Source organism: Pelophylax lessonae (genome assembly GCF_965119305.1).
Source record: "Pelophylax lessonae genome assembly, chromosome: 4".
Classification (NCBI taxonomy): domain Eukaryota; kingdom Metazoa; phylum Chordata; class Amphibia; order Anura; family Ranidae; genus Pelophylax; species Pelophylax lessonae.
Window position 1 is genome coordinate 174646260 of NC_138771.1, and position 22322 is coordinate 174668581.

Genomic DNA, 22322 nt, shown 5'->3' on the forward strand with positions numbered 1-22322 from the left:
ATAATGGTAAACAGGACAAATAGAAAGGGGGAATCTCCCTAACAGGGGCACAGACAGCAATAAAAATTGACAGGTATTCTAATCCATCTCCACTCTATCCAAACCTAAAAAAAAATATTATGCCCATAGGTATACTTTTTAGAGCCCATTTACATTGTTCCAAAAAAAAAAAGGTTCATACAGAATTTCAGCAGTGCAACTCATGGCAATGCACAATACGAGTGTATTGAGAAGGTGAACTGGAGTGACATTTAGAATAAATGCCACTGCTTGTGGAAAAATGCATGTCACCACAGCACAATAGTGTGAATGGCCCCAAGCAAGACAAGTTGAAAATTATGCTGGCAAAGCAACACTGACCTGCTGGGAATTCTAGGCAGTAGCAGCCTAAAGGAGGTCTAAACTGTTTTATGAGCACCATACATTCATAATGAAGTGTTCTCTGTAGTACTGGTAATATTGCTACACCTGTTGAACAACAAAAATTGAAATAATTAACATACTCTAGATGGAACGAGATTGTATCCTTTATTTTTTACCAATTAAACTTAACTGGAGAAAATTGCTTACCGTCTACAGCATTTCCTTCCCTTCTGGTTGTACGTTTTACAGTTTCCCATGTTCTGATGGAAGAGATAAAACAAAGTTGAAGAAAAACTGCTAAAACTGTTAAGATTACTGTCAAGTTAAAAACTTTTTATGAATATCCAGGGCTCCTTTACCTCCTGCCCCAGTGACAATGATTTTACCAGACCGGAATCAAGGGAAAAGCTGCACTGTGAAGAGTGAAGTGGCTGGCAATTTTAGAACAGGCTACAAAATATATTTGAAGAAAAATCATTCTGGAGGATCTTCAACAGAGGGAAGTGACTAAAGCTTTGGGGAGAAATGTGGAGTCTGGGATCAGACAACATCGTAAAAGGTCTGTGTAGGAGACTAAACACAGCATTCTGACCACATTAAAGAGGAAATATACCCATAACAACTTGATCAATGTAATGTCCTTTAGCAGGGAAATATACATTCCACATTAATAGTTATGCTTCCAAAGTTAGTGTGTGCTTTAAATTGCCTCCAGCATTGTTCCCGTTTCTTCTTGCTAGAGGCTGTAATTTTGCTGAAGCCCACAGCCCTGAACCGCAGTAAATCTTTAGGCTGTCAGCAGATCAGCCGCCATAAATTCGGCAATGCCTAAAAATAAAGAGCAACTGAGTATGTGCAGAGCAGGGTGAGAGAGTGTATTACTGGATTTTAAACAGTAAGAGCACTCATTTTTAATGTTTTACATACCCATACCTGCAAAATATGCCAGCCTGAAGTGATCTAGCAGGGCTTCATTTTCTGACTAAAGTTCCACTTTAAAGAAAAGTTTGTCCATAAATGGATCTAAATTCTTCCAGTTCAGCAAGGACCGGATGCATTTCTATCACTATGTGACCCAAACCCCTCTTGACTTCTGTAAAAGGAGAATGTTAGAAAACTTTTCTCGATCAGGGCTGCAGCTTGTGATCAATGTATTCTAACAGTAGCGGGAGCCACTGTTGGAAAACAATGTCCTGGGGCGGGAGAATCCTCCATGGCTAATCAAAAACTAAACCGTCTGTGGTGAGATTATGAGCAGTCCACAATCCTGGAAGGTACTCGTGGCCAATGTGCTTCAGTCTGCATTTACTTCCCCTTGACTTGCATTGGGAGAAAAGTAGTTTTATGGTGACATTGAGTGCCTACTACGTGCACAAGTCCTAACTCTGTTTTAAACAATATGTAGATGCAACTATTACACAGAATATACTTTCAAGCAATACTGAATCCTAATCTGCCCATACTATAGTCAAGAAGATTGCTTTCAAGTGTTGTGAAATGATTTGGTGCAAATGACAGTCAGAAAAAGAAACACAATTCCACACATCCTGATGTTATGCAAGTTCACTTGTGATTTGGGTGCTGACTTGATTATCTATACAGAATTAATTTCATACCTTCATAGTAAATTAGAAACCCCAATGACCGAGTCTTCCTAAACACAACATTATTATTCAGATCTTTTACTTTATAACCCTCCATTAGAAAAAGTTCACTTTACACATTTAACTGCTGTGCAGGCTAAATCTACGGAACATTCAGATGAGCAGTAGTTCATTACTATTTCTTGCACATTCGTAGATATCCTTTCTAAAATGTATAAAAAGAAAAATCACTTTTTAATTAAGAACAATTTGTCTATTTCAAATGTATACAAATAAAGGAAATCCTTCTCTACCAATACCTGTACAGCATGAACTAAAGAAAAGGGAATTGTTGGCCTGTTAATTACGTTTTTTTTAAACTTGAACTATAGGCTTATAGTAAGGGAGGGCAAGAATGCCCATCATTTTTCTTTTACCACCTGTGTCCCATTGGGGAGATTTACCATCACTTCACTTCTCTCCAACAGCTTAAAAAGGAAGTGAGAGGAACACCCTGCAAAGTAAGGGAATCTATTGGGGCCCCCATTGGAAGATTTCCCCTCTATTACTTTTCTGGGGACAACATTTTGAATTTTCTTTTACTTTCAGTGATAATGGTAAACAGGGCAAATTGAGGGGGTGAATCTCCCTAATGGGGGCACAGACAACTGAAGCCCACAATAAATCTGATTTCATTACAGCAAAATCTGTCTAATAAGACTAGTATCTATGCCGTCTACTTCAGCCAACAGGCTCCCAATCATTTTCATAGCAGGTTAGAAAATGGCTGCTTTGAGCTATACCTTTACTTTTCATCCAGTTCTTACACCTTATTTGCAATACTTACATGTTTTTAGGTATACCAACATGCTTGGTACACAGTTTTCGGTTGCTCTGATAAACTTTTTCATAATAATACAAAGGGAACAATGTAATATAATTTAGCCCTAGCCAACAATAAGTATGTTGTGGAGCAATCTAAAAACAAATGTTAAAATTAACTGCTCTATTTGTTTTCTACATTGGCTTCTTAAAAGCTTAAGCTGGATACACACTATTCAACTTTTGTGGTTAGATTTCCTTCAGATTTACCTTTTCTATGTAGTGCAAGGGCCTGCCAGATTGCATACAAATTGAAAGTGTTTAGGTTTGACCTCATATTATATGGTTTTGGTAAGTCTAAAGGAAAAAGTCTTCAGAAAATCTTAGTGTGTATGGCCCATTAGTCCACCTTTTAAAAAAAAATAAATAAATAAAAAAAAATAACAAAATGCAGAAACATTAATCTAATGATCAACTTGTATTATGTATAGCGGTTTTTGTAAAGAAGCCCGAGTAGTATTAAACGCACAATTGGGTGTGCCGCGGGTGCAATCTCTCCCCAAATCTTGGTTTGTACAGGAGGTATTGACCTTCAGTTATGGGGATGATGGAAATGTTGCTGGACTACAAATTGTGGTGATGTCACATCCCTGTTGCTGCGGTGGGAAGATGGGACATGTAGAAATTGACTGGGAGAGATCCAAGACTAATTTAGCTTAATAGAGCTATAAACCTTATGTGTAGCCAACCACATGTTAAAACATAGCATGCATGTTCCGTCACACATTGTATTCAACACCAGTGTAAGGAGAATAAAAAACTGGCACTAGCCCAAATACCTGCCCATCAGTCAAGCACCTCTGATATGTTTCACCCACATTAATCGTGACATACGTTTTATTTTTATTTCTGGTGCCATTGTTTTGTGAAATGTATTTATTACCAGTTTTTAAATTCTGCCCGCGATCCAGAATGCCAAGCTGTGAACAAAGCCTTAACAAATCACCTTATTAATGGCTCACGCAAGACAATAGGGGAAATTCTACAATTAAAAAAATACGCCCATAGCACGTCCCCTATTTAGGATATTTGCAGAGCATGTACTTAGTGCAGGGCTTGACAAATTTGCCTGAAATCTAGGAGCCAGCTAAAAAAGTTAGGAGCCAGTTTTTTTTTTTTTAAACAACCAAGCTTTAGTTAATAAAACGGATACTAAATTTACACAGACGACGAGAACCCCACTCTCCTCTATAGCGCAATTGGATAAAAACAGACTGTCTCTTTCCATCCGTTGCCATCTGATCCGATCCACGGTCGGGATGGATAGAGAATAGAACAACCATCCGTCTGTTTTTGGCGGACAGGATCAGATGGCGGCAGATTACTGCTCCATAGAGGAGAATGAAGGGTCCAATCAGGTCTGCCTAAAAAACTGACAGGTGGACCTGATCAGACAGCCCGTGTGAAAGGGGCCTTCGGCTGTGGCATGGCGATGAGGGGGAAAAAAAAAAAAAAAAAAAAAAGAATATAAATTATATATATTATATATATAATTTTTTTTAATAATAATAATTGAAAAAAAAAAAAAAAAAAAAAGAAAAAAATGATTATTTATTTTTTTTTAAATTTAAACTTCCAGGTAACTGGATAGGGAGATGAAGCCTGCAAAAACTTCCCTCTCATTGGATTGAGAACAGGCAGTGGAAAGTCATTACTCCCGGCCACCACAAGAGGGCGCCAGTTCCCCATTGGAAGCCTCTCTCACTTACAGAAGAAGGCCGAAATCCGGGGCCTCAATTTTTGGATGGCGTGGAAGTCTGTGCACTCGGGGAGGAGGTGGTGGCGCAAAAGGGACAGGACACCTCCTGCAGGGCACCCCAGGCACCAGGTCGCTAATTCTAGTTGCAAATGCGACCTGGCGCCCGGGGTTTGTCGAGCCCTGACTTAGTGTGAAAGCAGCAGTCTCGGATCCCACTGCGGCCACCGGAATATGGTTTACTGAACTCTCAAGCCTCACCCTGCACTGATATTTTTCAGCTTGCAGGACAACAATCTAAGAACCTGACAGAGTGAACATCACTGGTGCTGGCTTACTCTGAAGTTAACCTACAAACACAACAGTAACTGGACATTATTAACCACCCTAAAAATTCCGTCCTGCGGAATTTTTTCCTCATATCGCAACACACACTGAAGTTGGAGTACAATAACCCAAGCAATAATTTCATTGGTAGTCATAATAAACCTCAGCATTGGTGTCAGTAAGTACAATAACAACCCCCAGAATTGATGAAACCGAACACCCTCAACGTTGTGTGTCCATGGACACAATAATAATCCCAAACATTGGTGTCAGGAGTACAATAATAGCCAGCAGGATTGGTGTCAGTGGAAGCAATAATAACCCCCTGCATTGGAGGTCAGTGGCAGTGTTGCTAAACCCACAACAGTAAAATCAGTCTGTATATTCTGTAAACCATGCTCGTTATACTTGCTGTGGAACCTAAGTTAATTATCCTCCACATTATGTAAAAAAGGCTGTTGGATCCTGTCTTCTCTGATCATCACCCTTCTTACTCCCCTTACTGTCCCCAATCCATCTGCTGATAGCACAGAGCCCTAGGAGGCAATCTGCACATGCTCATTTTGGGGTTCATTGCTAAAGACTTGTGATTAGCACAGGGCCAAATCAGCACTATCCAGACAGAGGTCCAGGGTCATTCAGCCTCCTAGGACAGTCCAATCAGAGGAGACTAAAAAAACTCCTCCTACAAGCTTTAGGCAGTGCTCGGCCAGACACAGATAGTAGTCACAAGATTGCTATATGCTACTGATGAGAAAAGATATTTAGGAGTTTCTTTTTACTAAAATGATTGTATTTCCATGTTCTGTGTACTGTGGGAGACAGATATGGTGAACGCAGGGTCCTGGGTTTAGTGACACTTTAACCCCCTTCTCATCCCTCCACCTGAAGCTGAAAGGGCAATTTCATGTTAAGTAAAGCTAGACTTATGACAGATATTAGCTGGCTCTGGCATAAGAGGTATCCTGCTCGTGAGGTTACCTGAAACTGCTGAATACCTCTTTGCATATTTGTGTCCTGGCAAAGATACTGCTTTTCCTGGAATGTTTAATGAGATTTATGATGGCTCTGCTTTGTCTTGGGGAAACCGTTTTTAAGGGTGTTTCAATTGGATATGTGGCTCTATAACAGACATCAGATTTAAAGGTCGATTTGCAAATGTTTGAGAAATTAGGGTGGCAGCGCATTCAGGACCCTTCTCTCCCCACTCAGTCCGGCGTTCGTAAGACCTCATTATTATCACAATGGGTGCTGCTAAAATTAAAAGTCAAGGTCTGTCAACGTTGTTTGCCATTAACATTGCCCAATGAGATCTCACCAAACAAGTAAACTATCAGCTATACCTGTCATAACATACATTTCATTTTAATTTGGGATGCACCGATCCGACTTTTTTGGACCCGATACGATATCTGGCATTGTAAAATCGCCGATACCGGAACCGATCCGGAGCTAAACACAAAGCAAGCGGCTGCAGTACAGAGCAAAGCTGCTGCTTCATGTGTACGACTCCTCCATTCACAGGCGGAGTGAATCTGATATCACTCCGCCTGTGAGCCGGACCTATACAAGAAGTAGCGGCTCCCATCCCATACTACTACTGCACCTAGTAAGGGATGGCTGAGCCGTTACCAAGCAAAAACCGGATCGGCCAGTGGATCGGTCAATGTTACCGATCCCTCGATCCATATAAAATGGCCATATCGGCGCCGATATCCGATCCGAATATCGGATCGGTGCATCCCTAATTTTAATCTGTCAATTAAGGGCAATTTGTAGTTCAAATGCTATATACTTCCATACAATGGAAAACAGGCACACGTCCCCATCCACATTCAATACTGCCACCACTTGGGCAACCTATCGGCTGGTCCATCTGCGAAAATAGCAACCTTAAGAAAGGACAGAACCTGGACTGAGCTGAAGTATAAAATTGTAGAATACAAGCGCATAATCTACACTGGACTTTTGCTACATATGTCACTTTGTGTATTTAGGTTATCATACTTCTCCCCAATTACCTGAACAGTCCGTTTGGGGAAGAGAACAACTGATGCAAACCTGAAGAACATAGTGCAAAAAAAATAAATAATACCGTGCTAATATGCAGTGCTGAAAACTGTTACCAACCTGGTTTTTCCTTCATGGTCCACATATGTGGTTTCCTCAAGTTGTACCCATTTTCCTTTTAGAAGTGTCTAAAACAAAAAACACGGGATGTAATGAACAGTGGCAAACATCAATGAGTTTTATTTAAAGAGCATTAAGTAATATCATGTACAACTGAGTTCAATGCTCAAAAAAATTGTATCGTAAAATGAGAAAAATGTGTTTTGCAACACTTGCAAAGTGGACACTGTGGCCAGCTGGCCAATTAATAGCCAAAACATGACAATTAACTGGCCCAACTTTAAGCCTATTATCTTGGCACATTCTACCAAATCAATTTCCATTTGCACATCAACAAGCAGGATAAAATCATATGTATGATAACCGGCTCTTCCCAGGTGACATCACTGTATGACTGTTTTTTTTTTTTTTTATTTTCACATTACCTGAAAATTTGTTTTTTGTAAAGTTGAACTACACTGCATCTGAGGAACCAAAAAATAATAGGACATAAGACAAAATTACCTTGTCCATCATGAGTTGGGAAAAACTGCCCAATACATATAGTGTGAATGGGTCCTTAGTAATGTCACGTCCTCATTCTTGCTCTGCTCCCTACCCTTTTGCTTTGTTTACTGCTTTATCTTGCCCCTACCTTCTATAACCCTTTCTTGTTTTATGTAAATAAACAGTGCTGCGCGGATATATAATCATAAATTGCACTACATATATCAGATCAGTGTGTAATATGCAATATTAAAGTGCTAAACAGTGCCAATAAATATATATAAAGATGAAGTGGTGGCGCTGCTTATAAAGTGCAAATAGGTATATATAAATATATAAAAAATATATGAAAAAAATATAAGATGTAGAAACACAGATGTGATTGAGGAATAAAAATATAAATATAAATAGTGGATATGTAGATAGTGCCACAATATGGTGAAAATCCAACATAAAATGGTATTGGGAATGTGTTAATATGGAATATGGAAAAATATAAAAAATGTAAAATGAAATAAAATATAAATAACCACCAATAGTGCGTAATATAAAGTGCAAAGTGCTACAATATATGGATATATCCTAGTATATACCTAAAATAATAATATCAGCATGTTGCAATAAAATGGTAAGAGAATAACTTAAAATAATAATACATAGGCGATGGTATAATATGAGAAAGTGTACAAAAAGTGCAACAATTAAACTGGGTGTGCGGGAAACTTTTCCGGAAAAATAAATAAGAGTGCGGGAAACTATTTTTACAAAGTGCAGCAAGAAGTGATGTGGTCTAAATTCATGTGATAAATAAGTCCGTATAATAGTAAAGGTGCAAACAATATTATGGACAAGCTAGATGTGCGAAGAAATATGAACTCCAAGGTGAGAATAAGAAGTGGTATTCAATCAGATCAGCTGATAAAATAAGTCCATATATTGATGGTTGTGCCCCGAGGGGTGGTGAGTGAGTATCCTGCGGTGACCCCCAAGGTGGGTGACTGGCGAGGAAGCCCTAGTAGAAAAACCTACTCACCAGATGTACCCACCCCACACAGGGGTATAGGGCAGGTACTGTAGAAATATCCTGTTGGTCCTGGCTCTGGGTAGTAGTTCCCTTCCTGGGGGAGATGTAGTATAGGGTCCGCAGGGGTATCCTAAAGTGGGATCCTATCCGATGGTAGGATATCCAACGATCCGTGGGGTGAACTGATATGGCCACTCAAAGGTATGTGGATGGAGGGATCATGGATATAATCAGTAAACAGCGAGGTAGTGGCGTCCCGGAACGCAATGCGTTCCAACTGGAGACCGGAACCGGAAGTGACGTGACGGCGCTGTACGCGTTTCATCATGTGACATGTGACGTCGGCTGCAGAAGACGTCACATGACGAAACGCGTACAGCGCCGTCACGTCACTTCCGGTTCCGGTCTCCAGTTGGAACGCATTGCGTTCCGGGACGCCACTACCTCGCTGTTTACTGATTATATCCATGATCCCTCCATCCACATACCTTTGAGTGGCCATATCAGTTCACCCCACGGATCGTTGGATATCCTACCATCGGATAGGATCCCACTTTAGGATACCCCTGCGGACCCTATACTACATCTCCCCCAGGAAGGGAACTACTACCCAGAGCCAGGACCAACAGGATATTTCTACAGTACCTGCCCTATACCCCTGTGTGGGGTGGGTACATCTGGTGAGTAGGTTTTTCTACTAGGGCTTCCCCGCCACTTGCCAGTCACCCACCTTGGGGGTCACCGCAGGATACTTACTCACTCACCACCCCTCGGGGCACAACCATCAATATATGGACTTATTTTATCAGCTGATCTGATTGAATACCACTTCTTATTCTCACCTTGGAGTTCATATTTCTTCGCACATCTAGCTTGTCCATAATATTGTTTGCACCTTTACTATTATACGGACTTATTTATCACATGAATTTAGACCACATCACTTCTTGCTGCACTTTGTAAAAATAGTTTCCCGCACTCTTATTTATTTTTCCGGAAAAGTTTCCCGCACACCCAGTTTAATTGTTGCACTTTTTGTACACTTTCTCATATTATACCATCGCCTATGTATTATTATTTTAAGTTATTCTCTTACCATTTTATTGCAACATGCTGATATTATTATTTTAGGTATATACTAGGATATATCCATATATTGTAGCACTTTGCACTTCATATTACGCACTATTGGTGGTTATTTATATTTTATTTCATTTTACATTTTTTATATTTTTCCATATTCCATATTAACACATTCCCAATACCATTTTATGTTGGATTTTCACCATATTGTGGCACTATCTACATATCCACTATTTATATTTATATTTTTATTCCTCAATCACATCTGTGTTTCTACATCTTATATTTTTTTCATATATTTTTTATATATTTATATATACCTATTTGCACTTTATAAGCAGCGCCACCACTTCATATTTACATACATATCTATATAGCCTTTTGGCTATATTTCAAGTGAGGCTGCAGCTTACCTGTGCACACATTTAATTTATCCTCTGACATCCCTAGCGCGGATTCATTCATATTCCAAATATATATAAAGGTAAGTATATAAAAGTGAAAAAGATGTAAAAAAGTCCAGTGTGAAATAATAAATAAACGTGCTGCAGACAGGAAGGCAAGGTAGACCTTGACACTGGGGTGATATCCCTATAGTCCCTGTGTCCGCCCGGGAGGCATATGATGATAACCCGGTGTACCCTATCAGTGTTTTTGATTTCCTGCACTATTGCAAGTCTCTCTGTTTCCATAATATGTCACATTGAATGATACTGCAAGCCGGTCCTCTGCTGTGGATAAGAGGAGTTTTAAAGTTACACTGAATGATATTGCAAGCCGGATCTCAGCTGTGGATAAGAGGAGTCTTAAAGATGCGGATGATTGTCTCATAGGATCTTTTTTCTCATGCGTTTTTTATAAAGCGCTGAGCTGAGCACCCATTCACAACAGGGTGCACGGTTTTGACTGTCTACTGTGACACTCTGGTCACATATCTTTGGGAGCACAGATCACTTTTATGATTGTTTGGTCTATATCCATTTATTAATTTTCAGCACGTTTCTTTATTATTTTACACTGGACTTTTTTTTCATCTTTTTCACTTTCATATACTTACCCTACTATATTATATATATATATATATATATATATATATATATATATATATATATATATATATATATATATAGGCATTATTAAGCACTTTATTATTGCATATTACACACGGATCTGATATATGTAGTGCAATTTATGCTTATATATCCGCGCAGCAATATTTACTTAAGGTTTTTACACGGTTATGAGAAGTGGAGTGTCTGCAGCAGATAGCCTATTAATCTAGGACCTCAAGGTTACTCGTAGGATTTATTCTTTCCTTTCTTGTTTTATGCTCTTGTTTTTGTGCTAAGAATAATGCTGACCTACCAAAAACATGTAATAACTGCAAATTTACCTTTTCTTTTATGATGGTGTCTTTTGTAGGATTTGATGCATCTTCTGAATCCATGCTTTCCATTTTTCTGGAAAACAAAATATTACGGTATTTATTCTTTCCTTACTAGCTGTGGTAAGACAGAGACAGTAGATCAATATTGCATTTATCAAAATTATGTACTTTGGAACATTAGAAGGAAAAAAAAAAAAAAAAACAAACATACAGCCATTACACCCCTGCTTCTGCCTATGGTGCCTAGGCAAGGGAGATTTCAGGGAATTTCCTGTGATACCCTTGGAAAACTAAGAATCCCTATCCTGAATTTACATCAAAGTGCAGGAGGTAGGAGTTTAAAAGAGAAGTAGAACCATGCATGGAAAACCTTTTTCCCCCCTCTTATTTTAGATAGAGTAAGGGAGTAGTTTATTTTTTTGCTAAATGTCACGTTGGGGACATTTTCCTTTACTTCCTGTGCCACAGCCAAAAGAAGAGGTGACTGAAAATCATCCAAACTGAGGAATCACCTTGACAAAATTCATGCTGAAGTAGACAAAACGCGTTTGTGTACACACCCTCTGATACCATACAAAGCCTACAGACTGGCAGAGGTCTCGGCAGATGAGCAGAGATTACAGCGTATACACGAAGCACCAAGATATGGCCCACCGGTCTGTAGCAAGGAACTTCTGGTCTCTTAGATATTTTAGGAGATCTCTGTTACAGTAAGCACATTCCATGTACACTCACCGGCCACTCTATTAGGTACACCTGCTCAATTGGTTGGTAACACAAATTGCCAATCAGCCAATCACATGGCAGCAACTCAATGCATTTAGGCATCTGGATGTGGTGAAGAAGACTTGCTGAAGTTCAAACTGAGCATCAGAATGGGGAAGAAAGGAGATTTAAGTGAATTTAAACATGGTGCCAGATGGATTGGTCTGATTATTTCAATAACTGCTGTTCTACTGGGATTTTCACACAAACATTTCTAAAGTTTAGAGAACAGTCCGAAAAAAAGAAAATATCCAGTAAATTGCAGTTGCGTGGACAAAAATGCCTTGTTGATGTCAGAGGTCGGAGAATGGGCAGACTGTTCAAGATGATGGAAAGGCAACAGTAACTCAAATAGCCACTCGTTACAACCAAGGTATGCAGAATGGCATCTCTGAATGCATAACACTTTAAACCTCAAGCAGACTGGCCACACAGAAAACCACACCAGGTGCCACTCCTGTCAGCTAAGAACAGGAAACTGAGGCTACAATTCACATTTGGAAAAATGTTGCTTGGTCTGATGAGTCATGATTTCAGCTGCAACATTCAGATTGTAGGGTCAGAATTTGGTGTAAACAACATAAAAGCACGGACCCATCCTGACTTGTATCAACAGGTGGTGGTGTAATGGTGTGGGGGATATTTTCTTGGCACACTTTGGGCCTCTTCATACCAATTGAGCATTGTTAAAATGGCACGGCCTACCTGAGTATTGTTGCTGACCATGTCCATCCCTTTATGACTACAGTGCACACATCTTCTGATGGCTCCTTCTAGCAGGATAATGCACCGTGTCACTAAGCTCAAATCATCTCACCACTGGTTTCTTGAACATGACAATGAGCTCACTGTACTCCAATGGCCTTCACAGTCACCAGATCTCAATTTAATAGAGCACCTTTGGAATAGAATGGAAAGGGAGATTCGCATCATGGATGTGCAGCCGACAAATCTGCAACTGCGGGATGCAATCATGTCAATAGGGACCAAAATCTCTGAGAAATGTTTCCAGCACCTTGTTGAATCTATGCCACGAAGAATTAAGGCAGTTCTGAAAACAAAAGTGGGTCCAACACGGTACTAGCAAGGTGTACCTAATAAAGTGGTCGGTGAGTCTATGTCTAAATTGTGACAGTGCTGCTTCACACTTCAGGATGGTTTAGTTACCAAGAATCTCTGGAATGTTGCTGAACTTTGTCTATCTTTTCAGCTTGCTTGTTTCAATGTCATTGTGCTACCTGTTGTTGCTGGTGTCTGTGTGTTTATGGGTTCTAGCTTTCATCTTCTCTGTGCCAGTGACAACTATGCTATTGTGGAGGTGTGCAGTCTTTCAAAGACTTCCTCAGTACCATCCTGACACATAAGGGTTTATTTACTAAGGCTGGGTTCACACTGATGCAAATTGGATTTGCCCGCATCCAATTTGCATGACAGGAGAGTGTGACCGGCTCGCAACGGAGCCGGTTCACACCGCTCCAGGACGGCCGCAGTCTGGGTTGCAGAAGGGCCCTGTGCACCTTTGCCTCTGTTTCAGGTGCAAATTCAACAAAAATTTGGACCCGATTCGCAGCTGAACTGGTATACAGGGATGCTCCCAGTTTTTTTTTTTGTCAAAGCTTAATTGAACAAGCTGAAGTTAGAAGCTGATTGGCTTCCACTGCAATTTCACACTCCTGAGTTTTAGTAAATCAACCCCATAGTCACAATACTCAGCTGACAGCATATCCACATATGTTGATACAGTATCCTAATGCATAGAACATGATGTCCTTGTGACCTGCGTGCATTGCAGGCTAATGCTATGGAATAATGAACTTTGGGTGATTATTTCTTAAAGCGCAACTCAACTTTTGTTGGGGAAAATAAAAACATTCCCATCTGGGTGATCTACAATTTCTCACAAAAGTAAGTACACCCCTCACATTTTTGTAAATATATTTTATTAGATTTTTTTTATGTGACAACACTGAAGAAAACGGAATTTTTGTAAAATCTTACCTGTAAAATTCCTTTCTCTGAGTCCTCCGACAGTCGCCGCCCACTTCATATTCATCACCAATGGGGTTATGTCCTTTATTCCGTAGGAGTAGCTAGGCAATAGAATATGTTAGTACAAAGACTTTTAACATATCCCACCCCCAGGGGGTGGTCCCCTCAGTACATAACCCTCCACTTCCTGTATCCAACTCAGTTTCAGTGGAATAGCAGTAGAGAGTACATCAAAACCCCAAAAGAGGGGCGGGGGCGGCGACTGTCGGAGGACTCAGAGAAAGGAATTTTACAGGTAAGATTTTACAAAAATTCCGTTTTCTCTTACGTCCTCCGACAGTCGCCGCCCACTTCATATTCATCACCAATGGGGATGTCCCAAAGCAGTGTAAACATGAGGGGTGGGAAGAACACAGCCGCGCCCAAGGCAACGCCGTCTCCCCATCAGAGAAAGGAACCTTACCAAAGGAAGGAAACCAGTTGGGCATAAGAACAAAACACTCGCTCAACAGGAGCAAGAAAACCCAGGGAAAAAACAAAATTCCCAAAAAGCCAAAGAACCCGTAACAAGGGCTCTAGGAAACTGCCGCACTAAGAACCTTGCGGCCAAAGGAAGCATCAGCCGATGCCTGAACATCTACTCTGTAGAATATCGTGAAAGTGTGTACGGTCGACCAAGTCGCCGCCACACACACCTGGGCCACAGTGGCCCCATGACGACAGGCCCAAGACGTACTCAGAGATCTGGTAGAGTGCGCCTTCACAGGTACAGGGGGAACTTTCCCCCTCAAAGCATAGGCCTGATCAATGGTCCGTCTGATCCATTTGGCGATTGTAGAAGCCGACGCCGCCATGCCCTTCCGAGGACCTCCCGGAAGGACAAACAAGGCATCCGACTTGCGAGAAGACTCAGTCGATGTGAAATAGACTCTAATCGCCCGGACAACATCCAAGGAGTGAAGCAACACCTCCGTCGGATGCTTCGGCTTCGCGCAAAGCGAAGGTTTGACAATGTCCACATTGAGATGAAAGTCCGAAACCCATTTTGGAAGAAAAGAAGGGTTAGGTCGCAAGACCACCTTGTCCAAATGCACAACCAGACACGGAGACTTGCAGGACAAGGCTGCCAGCCCCGACACTCGACGAGTCGAGGTGATAGCCACCAAAAAGGCGACCTTCTTGGATAACAAAGACAGCGAGATCTCCCTGAACCTTTCAAAAGGAGCACGCTGCAATACTGATAGAACTAGATTCAAGTCCCAAGGGGTAAGAGGGTCCCTCCTAGGAGGGATCAGATGACGTACCCCCCGCACAAAAGTGCTAACCAAAGAATCAGATGCCACAGGCCGTCGAAAAAGAACGGCCAAAGCAGACACCTGACCCTTGATCGTGGCCAGCGCCAGACGCTGGTCAACACCCGTCTGAAGGAAGGGCAACACCCTAGACACCGATAAGTGTCAGGAGAGAAACCCCTGGATACGCACCAGGCAAAATACGCCTTCCAAGTACGGTAATAAACCTTCCCCGAGGAAGACTTCCTCGCATTTATTAAGGTGTTAAAGAACTCAGGGGAAAGACCCCTGTTCTTCAGGACCTCGGTTTTAACAGCCAGGCCGTCAAGGCCAGCGACTGTAAAGCAGGATGGAAGATCGGTCCTTGCGACAGAAGATCTTCTCGAAGAGGCAGACGCCACGGGGCGTCGATTGCCAGATTTACGAGGTCTGCGTCCCAGGACCGGCGAGGCCAGTCCGGTGCCACAAGAATCACCGTGGTCGGTTCCGCGAAGGAACCTGGACAGCAATTGAATCGGCGGGAACGCATACATCAGTTGGTACTGATGCCACGGGGCAACCAACGCGTCCGACGCGTCTGCCCGAGGATCGCACTCCTTGCCACGAACCGTGGTACTTTGTAGTTCAGACGAGACGCGAACAGGTCTACCTCCGGAAGACCCCACCTCGCGCACAACATCTGGAAGACAGCCGGGTGAAGGGACCATTCTCCCTGGTCCAGGGTTCGACGGCTCAGATAATCCGCCTGCCAAATTTTCACCCCCGGAATGTGACCTGCCGATATTGCCGGGACATGCGTCTCGGCCCAAGACAGAATCGCGGCCACTTCTCGAGCCGCCCGGGCACTCCTGGTGCCCCCTTGGTGATTGATGTAAGTCACCGCCGTGGCATTGTCCGTCGCTCGCAGTTCCAGAACGTTGATCGGAAGGGAGGATTCCTCCGTCGACCAAACACCCTGGGTGGACAGAACGCCCAGAACACCACCCCAGCCCGACAGGCTGGCGTCCGTGGTGATCACCGTCCACGAAAGGGGACGAAAAGACTTGCCCCCCGATACTGAGGGGGATAGAAGCCACCACAGAAGATCCCTTCTGGTCTGAGAACTCAATGACATCTGGAGATCCAGAGACTGCGGACGCCCGTCCCACTTGGACAATATCTCCGCTTGGAGATCCCGCGTGTGAAACTGGGCGAAGGGAAATCGCCTCGAAAGCAGAGACCATCAATCCCAGACACCGCATGCACGTCCGAATGGACGAAGATGGAACGTCCCTGAGGGACCTGACTGCCTCCTGAAGAGCTGCGAGTTTTTCTTCCGGTAGGAAGACCTACGCCTGGACAGAGTCCAGAATCATACTCAGGTAAGAAATCCGAACCGATGGGCACAATGTCGACTTTGGAAAATTGATCGTCCAACCAAACTCCTGCAGAGTCTGCAACGTGACGGACAGATCCTTCTCCAGACTCTGGCTGGTCGCAGACCGAACCAGAATATCGTCCAGATACCCCAGAACCGAAATGCCCTGGGCCCTCAACAAAGCCAGAACCGGTGCCAGCACTTTGGTGAACACCCTTGGAGCAGAGGCGAGACCAAAAGGCAACGCCACAAATCGGAAATGATCTTCCGCTATGGCGAATCGAAGGTACCTCTGGTGACCCTCGAAAATCGGGATGTGAAGATACGCATCTTGCAAGTCGATGGAAGCCATGAACTCCCCCGGAACCAGGGCAGCCACCACCGACCGCAGGGATTCCATGCAGAACTTGCGCACCCGCACAAGGCGGTTCAGCGCCTTCAAGTCCAGAATCGGACGCACCTTGCCCTCCTTCCTGGGCACTGTGAGCAGATTGGAATAGAACCCCCGAAATCTGTCCCGATGAGACACCGGGACCACCACTCCCTGAGCCCTCAGGTCCTGCACCACTAGATGCAGGTCCCGCAAACGCTCCGGGGATAACAGAAGACTTGAGGGAAAAAATCTGCTCTCCGGCCGAGAGAGAAACTCGATCTAGTGGCCAGATCGAACGATTTCCTGTGAAGTGGGTGAGGGCGCCCCTTCAGGCCGCACTGTTGTGGGCCGCAGAACCGGAATGGCCGGACTTTTGCCTACCTGCCCACGGCTTCTTGCGGGAGCCTTGACCCTTGGACGGCTTGTCCCAAAATGTGACCGAAAGGCACGAAAGGACCCCTGAGGGGGCCGAAAGAAATCATTCTGTTTTCCAGGAGCCGTCTTAGTCTAGTGGGATTGAGGTAAGAGCGTGCTCTTACCCCCCATGACCCCTTTAATTAGGGCATCCAGGGATTCGCCAAAAAGGCGAGAACCATCAAACAGCAGATTGGCCAAGGTCTTACGTGAAGATTGATCCACAGACCAACACTTCAACCAAACCAGGCGGCGAGATAACACCGCCACACTGTGTACACGTGCAGCCAACGGAACCATATCCAGGTCCGCATCACACAAATACATGACACCCTGGTGGATTTGATCCACCATATCCAAAGTCGCCTGGGGGGCAGAATCAGCCACCAGGACACGCCTAAGCACCTGCGTCCAGTTCGCGACCGCCTGGGCCGCCATAAGTGAAGCAATAAAGCTTTCAACACAGAACCCATAATATAATAGGTACGACGGGCAAAGGACTCCATCCTCTTGTCCGTGGCATCCCGGAACACCGGGGTGTCTGCAGCAGGAATCGCAGTGGACTTGTTCAAAACTGCTAACGCCTGGTCCACCGGAGGTGGGACACACCAACGCCCATCAGTAGCGGGCGTAAAAGGATAGCGTAGGTTAAACCTACTTGGTACAGCAAAAGGTTTGCGTATATTACGCCATCGTTCTTTCACAGCGCGCTGAAAATCATCAGTGCATGGAAACATCTGCGATGATATGCGCCTTTTCTGCGTCCCATAAGCCGCCAAGGCAGCAGGAGGACATGTTTCCTCCTCCAAACGCAGAGTTTGCTTGATAGAAGCAACCAATTCATCCATGAGCGCAAGCTCTTCAGACGAGCCAGGGGGAGAATTATCAACCCCCTCTACCTCAGCCTCCATTACTGACCCTATAAGGTCCCGGGAGGAACGAGACCCCGATAAGGAGATCTCTGCCCCAGCAGCCCCAGTACCATCACCCTCTTGAAACAGAGGAAATTGAAAACTCTGGGCCTTTTAGAGAATTGAGCAACCACCAGCATTTGCACCTGAGTCGCAAGGCTAGCCACAATCGCAGCCAAATCCCCCCCCCGGGGGGGGGGGGGGGAAACGCAGTCCCCTGGCTTCCCCCTAAATTGGTAGGAAACTAGCATTCCTGAAAATCCATGCCCTTGTAGCAGCAAAAATAAATGGGTGACCGCCCCTTTAAGAGAGCGCTGCGATCGTAGCCCACTCACACTAAGCATCCCACACAAGGGACCCCCACAGGGACAAGTATACCAAGGCAGGATACAGGGAATAAAAAGAAATGAACCTGGAGAGATCGGTGCTGCTGCTGCTGCCTGCGGTGCTCCTGAAGGAAAGGAATGCTGGCATACAGGGCGCTCTATGAAAGCCTATGGAGGCTACAAGAAAATGGCCGCCATGCATGTAAAACATGCGGCCGGAGCGATCGCAGTCAAAATGGCGCCGTTTGGCGCCGAAACTGCCGCTCCCACACCCCATGAGGGAGAAGTAAAACACACCATCTGCCCAAAAAAGGAACATGGTAAACCGCCGCAGCGGCGCTGTAATGTGCACCAAGCATGAGAACCTCAAGCCCCACAGCACACAGCCGTTCACACAAACAGAAAACTGACACAGAGTGCAGCCAGCCCCCCCTCCTGCAGCCCACAGCTTGCAATGTGAGAGATAGGGAAAACGTAATAGTGTGAACACAGGGCAAGGTACACAGTCCCAGACTGACACCCCCCAGACAGACAGGTCCCCACATAAATGCACTTACCTCTCACATGGCGTGGGGGACCCGCACAGGCGAACAAACCGCTGCACATGAGGCAGGGAGAGTCGCATCCAGAACGCATCAGAAGGTGGTTTGAGAAACCGCACAGCGTCCAGTGAGGTAGCCACCTCACCTAGCATCCCTGCACGGAACAGGGATGGGTCGTTCAGATAACTCAGGAGCGATACCTGACTGAACGCTCGATGGCGGGCTGAGAAGCCACTGACCCACAGCCTGCTACCAGGGGGGTCAGCCCGAGACGCAGCCCGCATGATCCTCTTCATCAGAAGAACTAACTAACGCTGGTAAAATAACAGCTAACAAGAAAGAGAAAAAAACTCAAATAAAATCCAAAGAAAGGAAAGAGAGCTGAGACAAGGTGCCCCAGCACAGAAACTTCCAGCTACTCCTGACAGCTAGACAAATGAAACTGAGTTGGATACAGGAAGTGGAGGGTTATGTACTGAGGGGACCACCCCCTGGGGGTGGGATATGTTAAAAGTCTTTGTACTAACATATTCTATTGCCTAGCTACTCCTACGGAATAAAGGACATAACCCCATTGGTGATGAATATGAAGTGGGCGGCGACTGTCGGAGGACGTAAGAGAAATTACTCTTTGCTACAATGTAAAGTACAGCTTGTAACACCATGTACATTTTCTGTCCCCTCAAAACAACTCAACACAGCCATTAATGTCTAAACCGCTGGCAACAAAAGTGAGTACACCCCTAAGTGAAAACGTCCAAAGTGGGCTCAAAGTATCAATATTTTGTGTGGCCACCATTATTTTCCAGCACTGCCTTAACCCTCTTGGGCATGGAGTTTACCAGAGCTTCACAGGTTGCCACTGGAGTCCTCTTCCACTCCTCCATGACGACATCATAGAGACCTTGCGCTCCTCCACCTTCCTACAGGGATGCCCCACAGGTGCTCAATAGGGTTAAGGTCTGGAGACATGCTTGGCCAGTCCATAACCTTTACCCTTTGCTTCTTTAGCAAGGCAGTAGTCATCTTGGAGGTGTGTTTGGGGTTATGTTGGAATACTGCCCTGTGGCCTAGTCTCCGAAGGGAGGGGGATCATGCTCTGCTTTAGTATGTCACAGTACATGTTGACATTCATGTTTTCCTCAATGAACTGTAGCTCCCCAGTGGCGGCAGCACTCATGCAGCCCCAGACCACGACACTCCCACCACCATGCTTGACTGTAACCAAGACACACTTGCCTTTGTACTCCTCACCTGGATGCCACCAGTAATCCATGTCCTTAGTCTGCTTGTCTCCAGCAAACTGTTTGCGGGCTTTCCTGTGCATCATCTTTCGAAGATGCTTCCTTCTGGGACAACAACCATGCAGACCAATTTGATACAGCGTATGGTCTGAGCACTGACAGGCTGACTCCCCACCCCTTCAACCTCTGTAGCTGGCAGCACTCATACAACTTATCCAAAGACAACCTCTGGATATGTCACTGAGCACACGCACTCAACTTCTTTGTTCGACCATGGCGAGGCCTGTTCTGAGAAGAACCTGTCCTGTTAAACTGCTGTATGGTCTTGGCCACCATGCTGCAGCTCAGTTTCAGGGTCTTGGCAATCTTCTTATAGCCTAGGCCATCTTTATACAGAGCAACAATTCTTTTATTCAGATACTCAGAGAGTTCTTTGCCATGTTGAACTTCCAGTGACCAGTATGAGAGAGTGAGAGCGGTGATAACACCAAATTTAACACACCTGCTCCTCATTCACACCTAAGTAACACTAACGAGTCACATGACACTGAGGAGGGAAAATGGCTAATTGGGCCCAAATTATGACATTTTCACTTAGGGGTGTACTCACTTTTGTTGCCAGCGGTTTGGACATTAATGGCTGTGTGTGGAGTTATTTTGAGGGGACAGCAAATTTACACTGTTATACAAGCTGTACACTCACTACTTTACATTGTAGCAAAGTGTCATTTCTTCAGTGCTGTCACATGAAGATATATTAACATATTTACAAAAATGTGAGGGGTGTACTCACTTTTGTGAGATACTGTATGTACATTGCAAGGATTATAACAACCTTTGATTGCAGATTCCTACTTTTTGTTATTCTGAAGAAATCATTGTTTGTTCCTCTGTGCCGAGTTGGTCTAATGGGAGTGGTTTCATAATTTCAATCAGCTATACACCTGCAGAGCACTAATGAGAAAATCTGCTGGGCCTGCATCCCTTTAGACGTGTTCCTATTGGGAGTATCTCACCAAAAATGAGATTTTTGTGGCGGGGGATGCCTGAAATCTGACTTGTATCTTAGGCAGACTTCTGGAAAAATCAGTGAGACAATCACAGAAGCAGGAAATGATTTTCCTGGGGAGTGTTCAGTTTACATTCTGTGTACAGAAAACCTCCAGGTAGCCATATTGCATTGCATTTTCAGAAAACAGTGGTTGCAGATTGAAAAGGAAAGGTCATTTTTAATAACATTCAAATACAATACGACTTGTGTAGCAATTGTATAGGCTATATTATTTTTCCCCCACGAAAGTCGAGTTACCCTTTACGCTTAATTGTCTGCTCATCCAACATGCTTAAAGGGTTAGTTCACCTTTACAAAAACAAAACAAAAAACTGCCTACTGAGATGAGGGATATTTGTAGATAAAAAACTGTGCAGCTTTATCTAAACTTAAGTAACGCCCTCGGGATAGGTGTAGGCCATTTACATATCGCATGAAGCCTAACTGAGAAACTTCTAGGATGTTGCTAAGAGAGGCCTAGCCGTTACTGCTCACTTCCACAAACACAGTAAGGAGCTTACTTCTGGGATGCTAAAAGTGAGCTGTAACACTAGGCTTTTCTTTTCCAGTCAGGCTTCATGAGGTCCATAAATGGCCTACACCTATAGCAAAGGAATTATTCACCTTTGGCCAAAAGCAGCTTGTTTTTATCTACAGAGGCCCCTTATCTGCATAGGCAGTTTTTTAGTAACAGGTGAACTATGCCTTTAAATGGCCTAAATATATGAAATCCGCAGTGATGTTCAATGGTGACATGTTACTTGGTTAATAGTATTTATTGTATTGGGGTACATGTTTTGTTGCCTTTCCTTACAAGTTAAACTGTTCCTTTATTAAAAACATTGGCATGAAACAGGGTCACAAACATACCACAGCATGCAAAGTACATAAATGACAAAAGTACATGTACAAAGGAGACTCCATTCTATACAAAGCCTAGTGAAGGCTTTCCACCAGCAGCTACAGTAAGAAAGCCAGGTAAGACGGCACAGCCAAGTCAGCCAGAAACGGCCTTCCAAGGCTGCCACACCCTGTCACACTTTTTAGGGCAATTCTGAACTATATACGTTAACTTATACAGTGGAAGAACCACATTG

The 22322-nt window shown here is 43.9% G+C and overlaps 2 protein-coding genes across 3 annotated transcripts in view; both read right to left on the reverse strand.

Moving 5' to 3' along the window:
• Positions 1 to 22322, reverse strand: part of UPF2 (UPF2 regulator of nonsense mediated mRNA decay) — a gene marked incomplete at its 3' end in the record, with an annotated part of 673568 nt that overhangs the window by 297477 nt on the left and 353769 nt on the right. The gene's annotated exons all lie outside the window — the stretch shown is intronic.
• The window catches only part of NUDT5 (nudix hydrolase 5), a 73299-nt gene that overhangs the window by 38547 nt on the left and 12430 nt on the right, over positions 1 to 22322 (reverse strand). Inside the window, exons 2-5 of the mRNA XM_082256805.1 lie at positions 10968 to 11034; positions 6982 to 7049; positions 571 to 623; positions 361 to 468 (exon numbers count right to left, since the gene is read on the reverse strand). Of these exons, the coding sequence (XP_082112931.1) occupies positions 361 to 468; positions 571 to 623; positions 6982 to 7049; positions 10968 to 11030 (292 nt within the window). The 5' untranslated portion in view covers positions 11031 to 11034. The remainder of the gene's footprint in view (positions 1 to 360; positions 469 to 570; positions 624 to 6981; positions 7050 to 10967; positions 11035 to 22322) is intronic.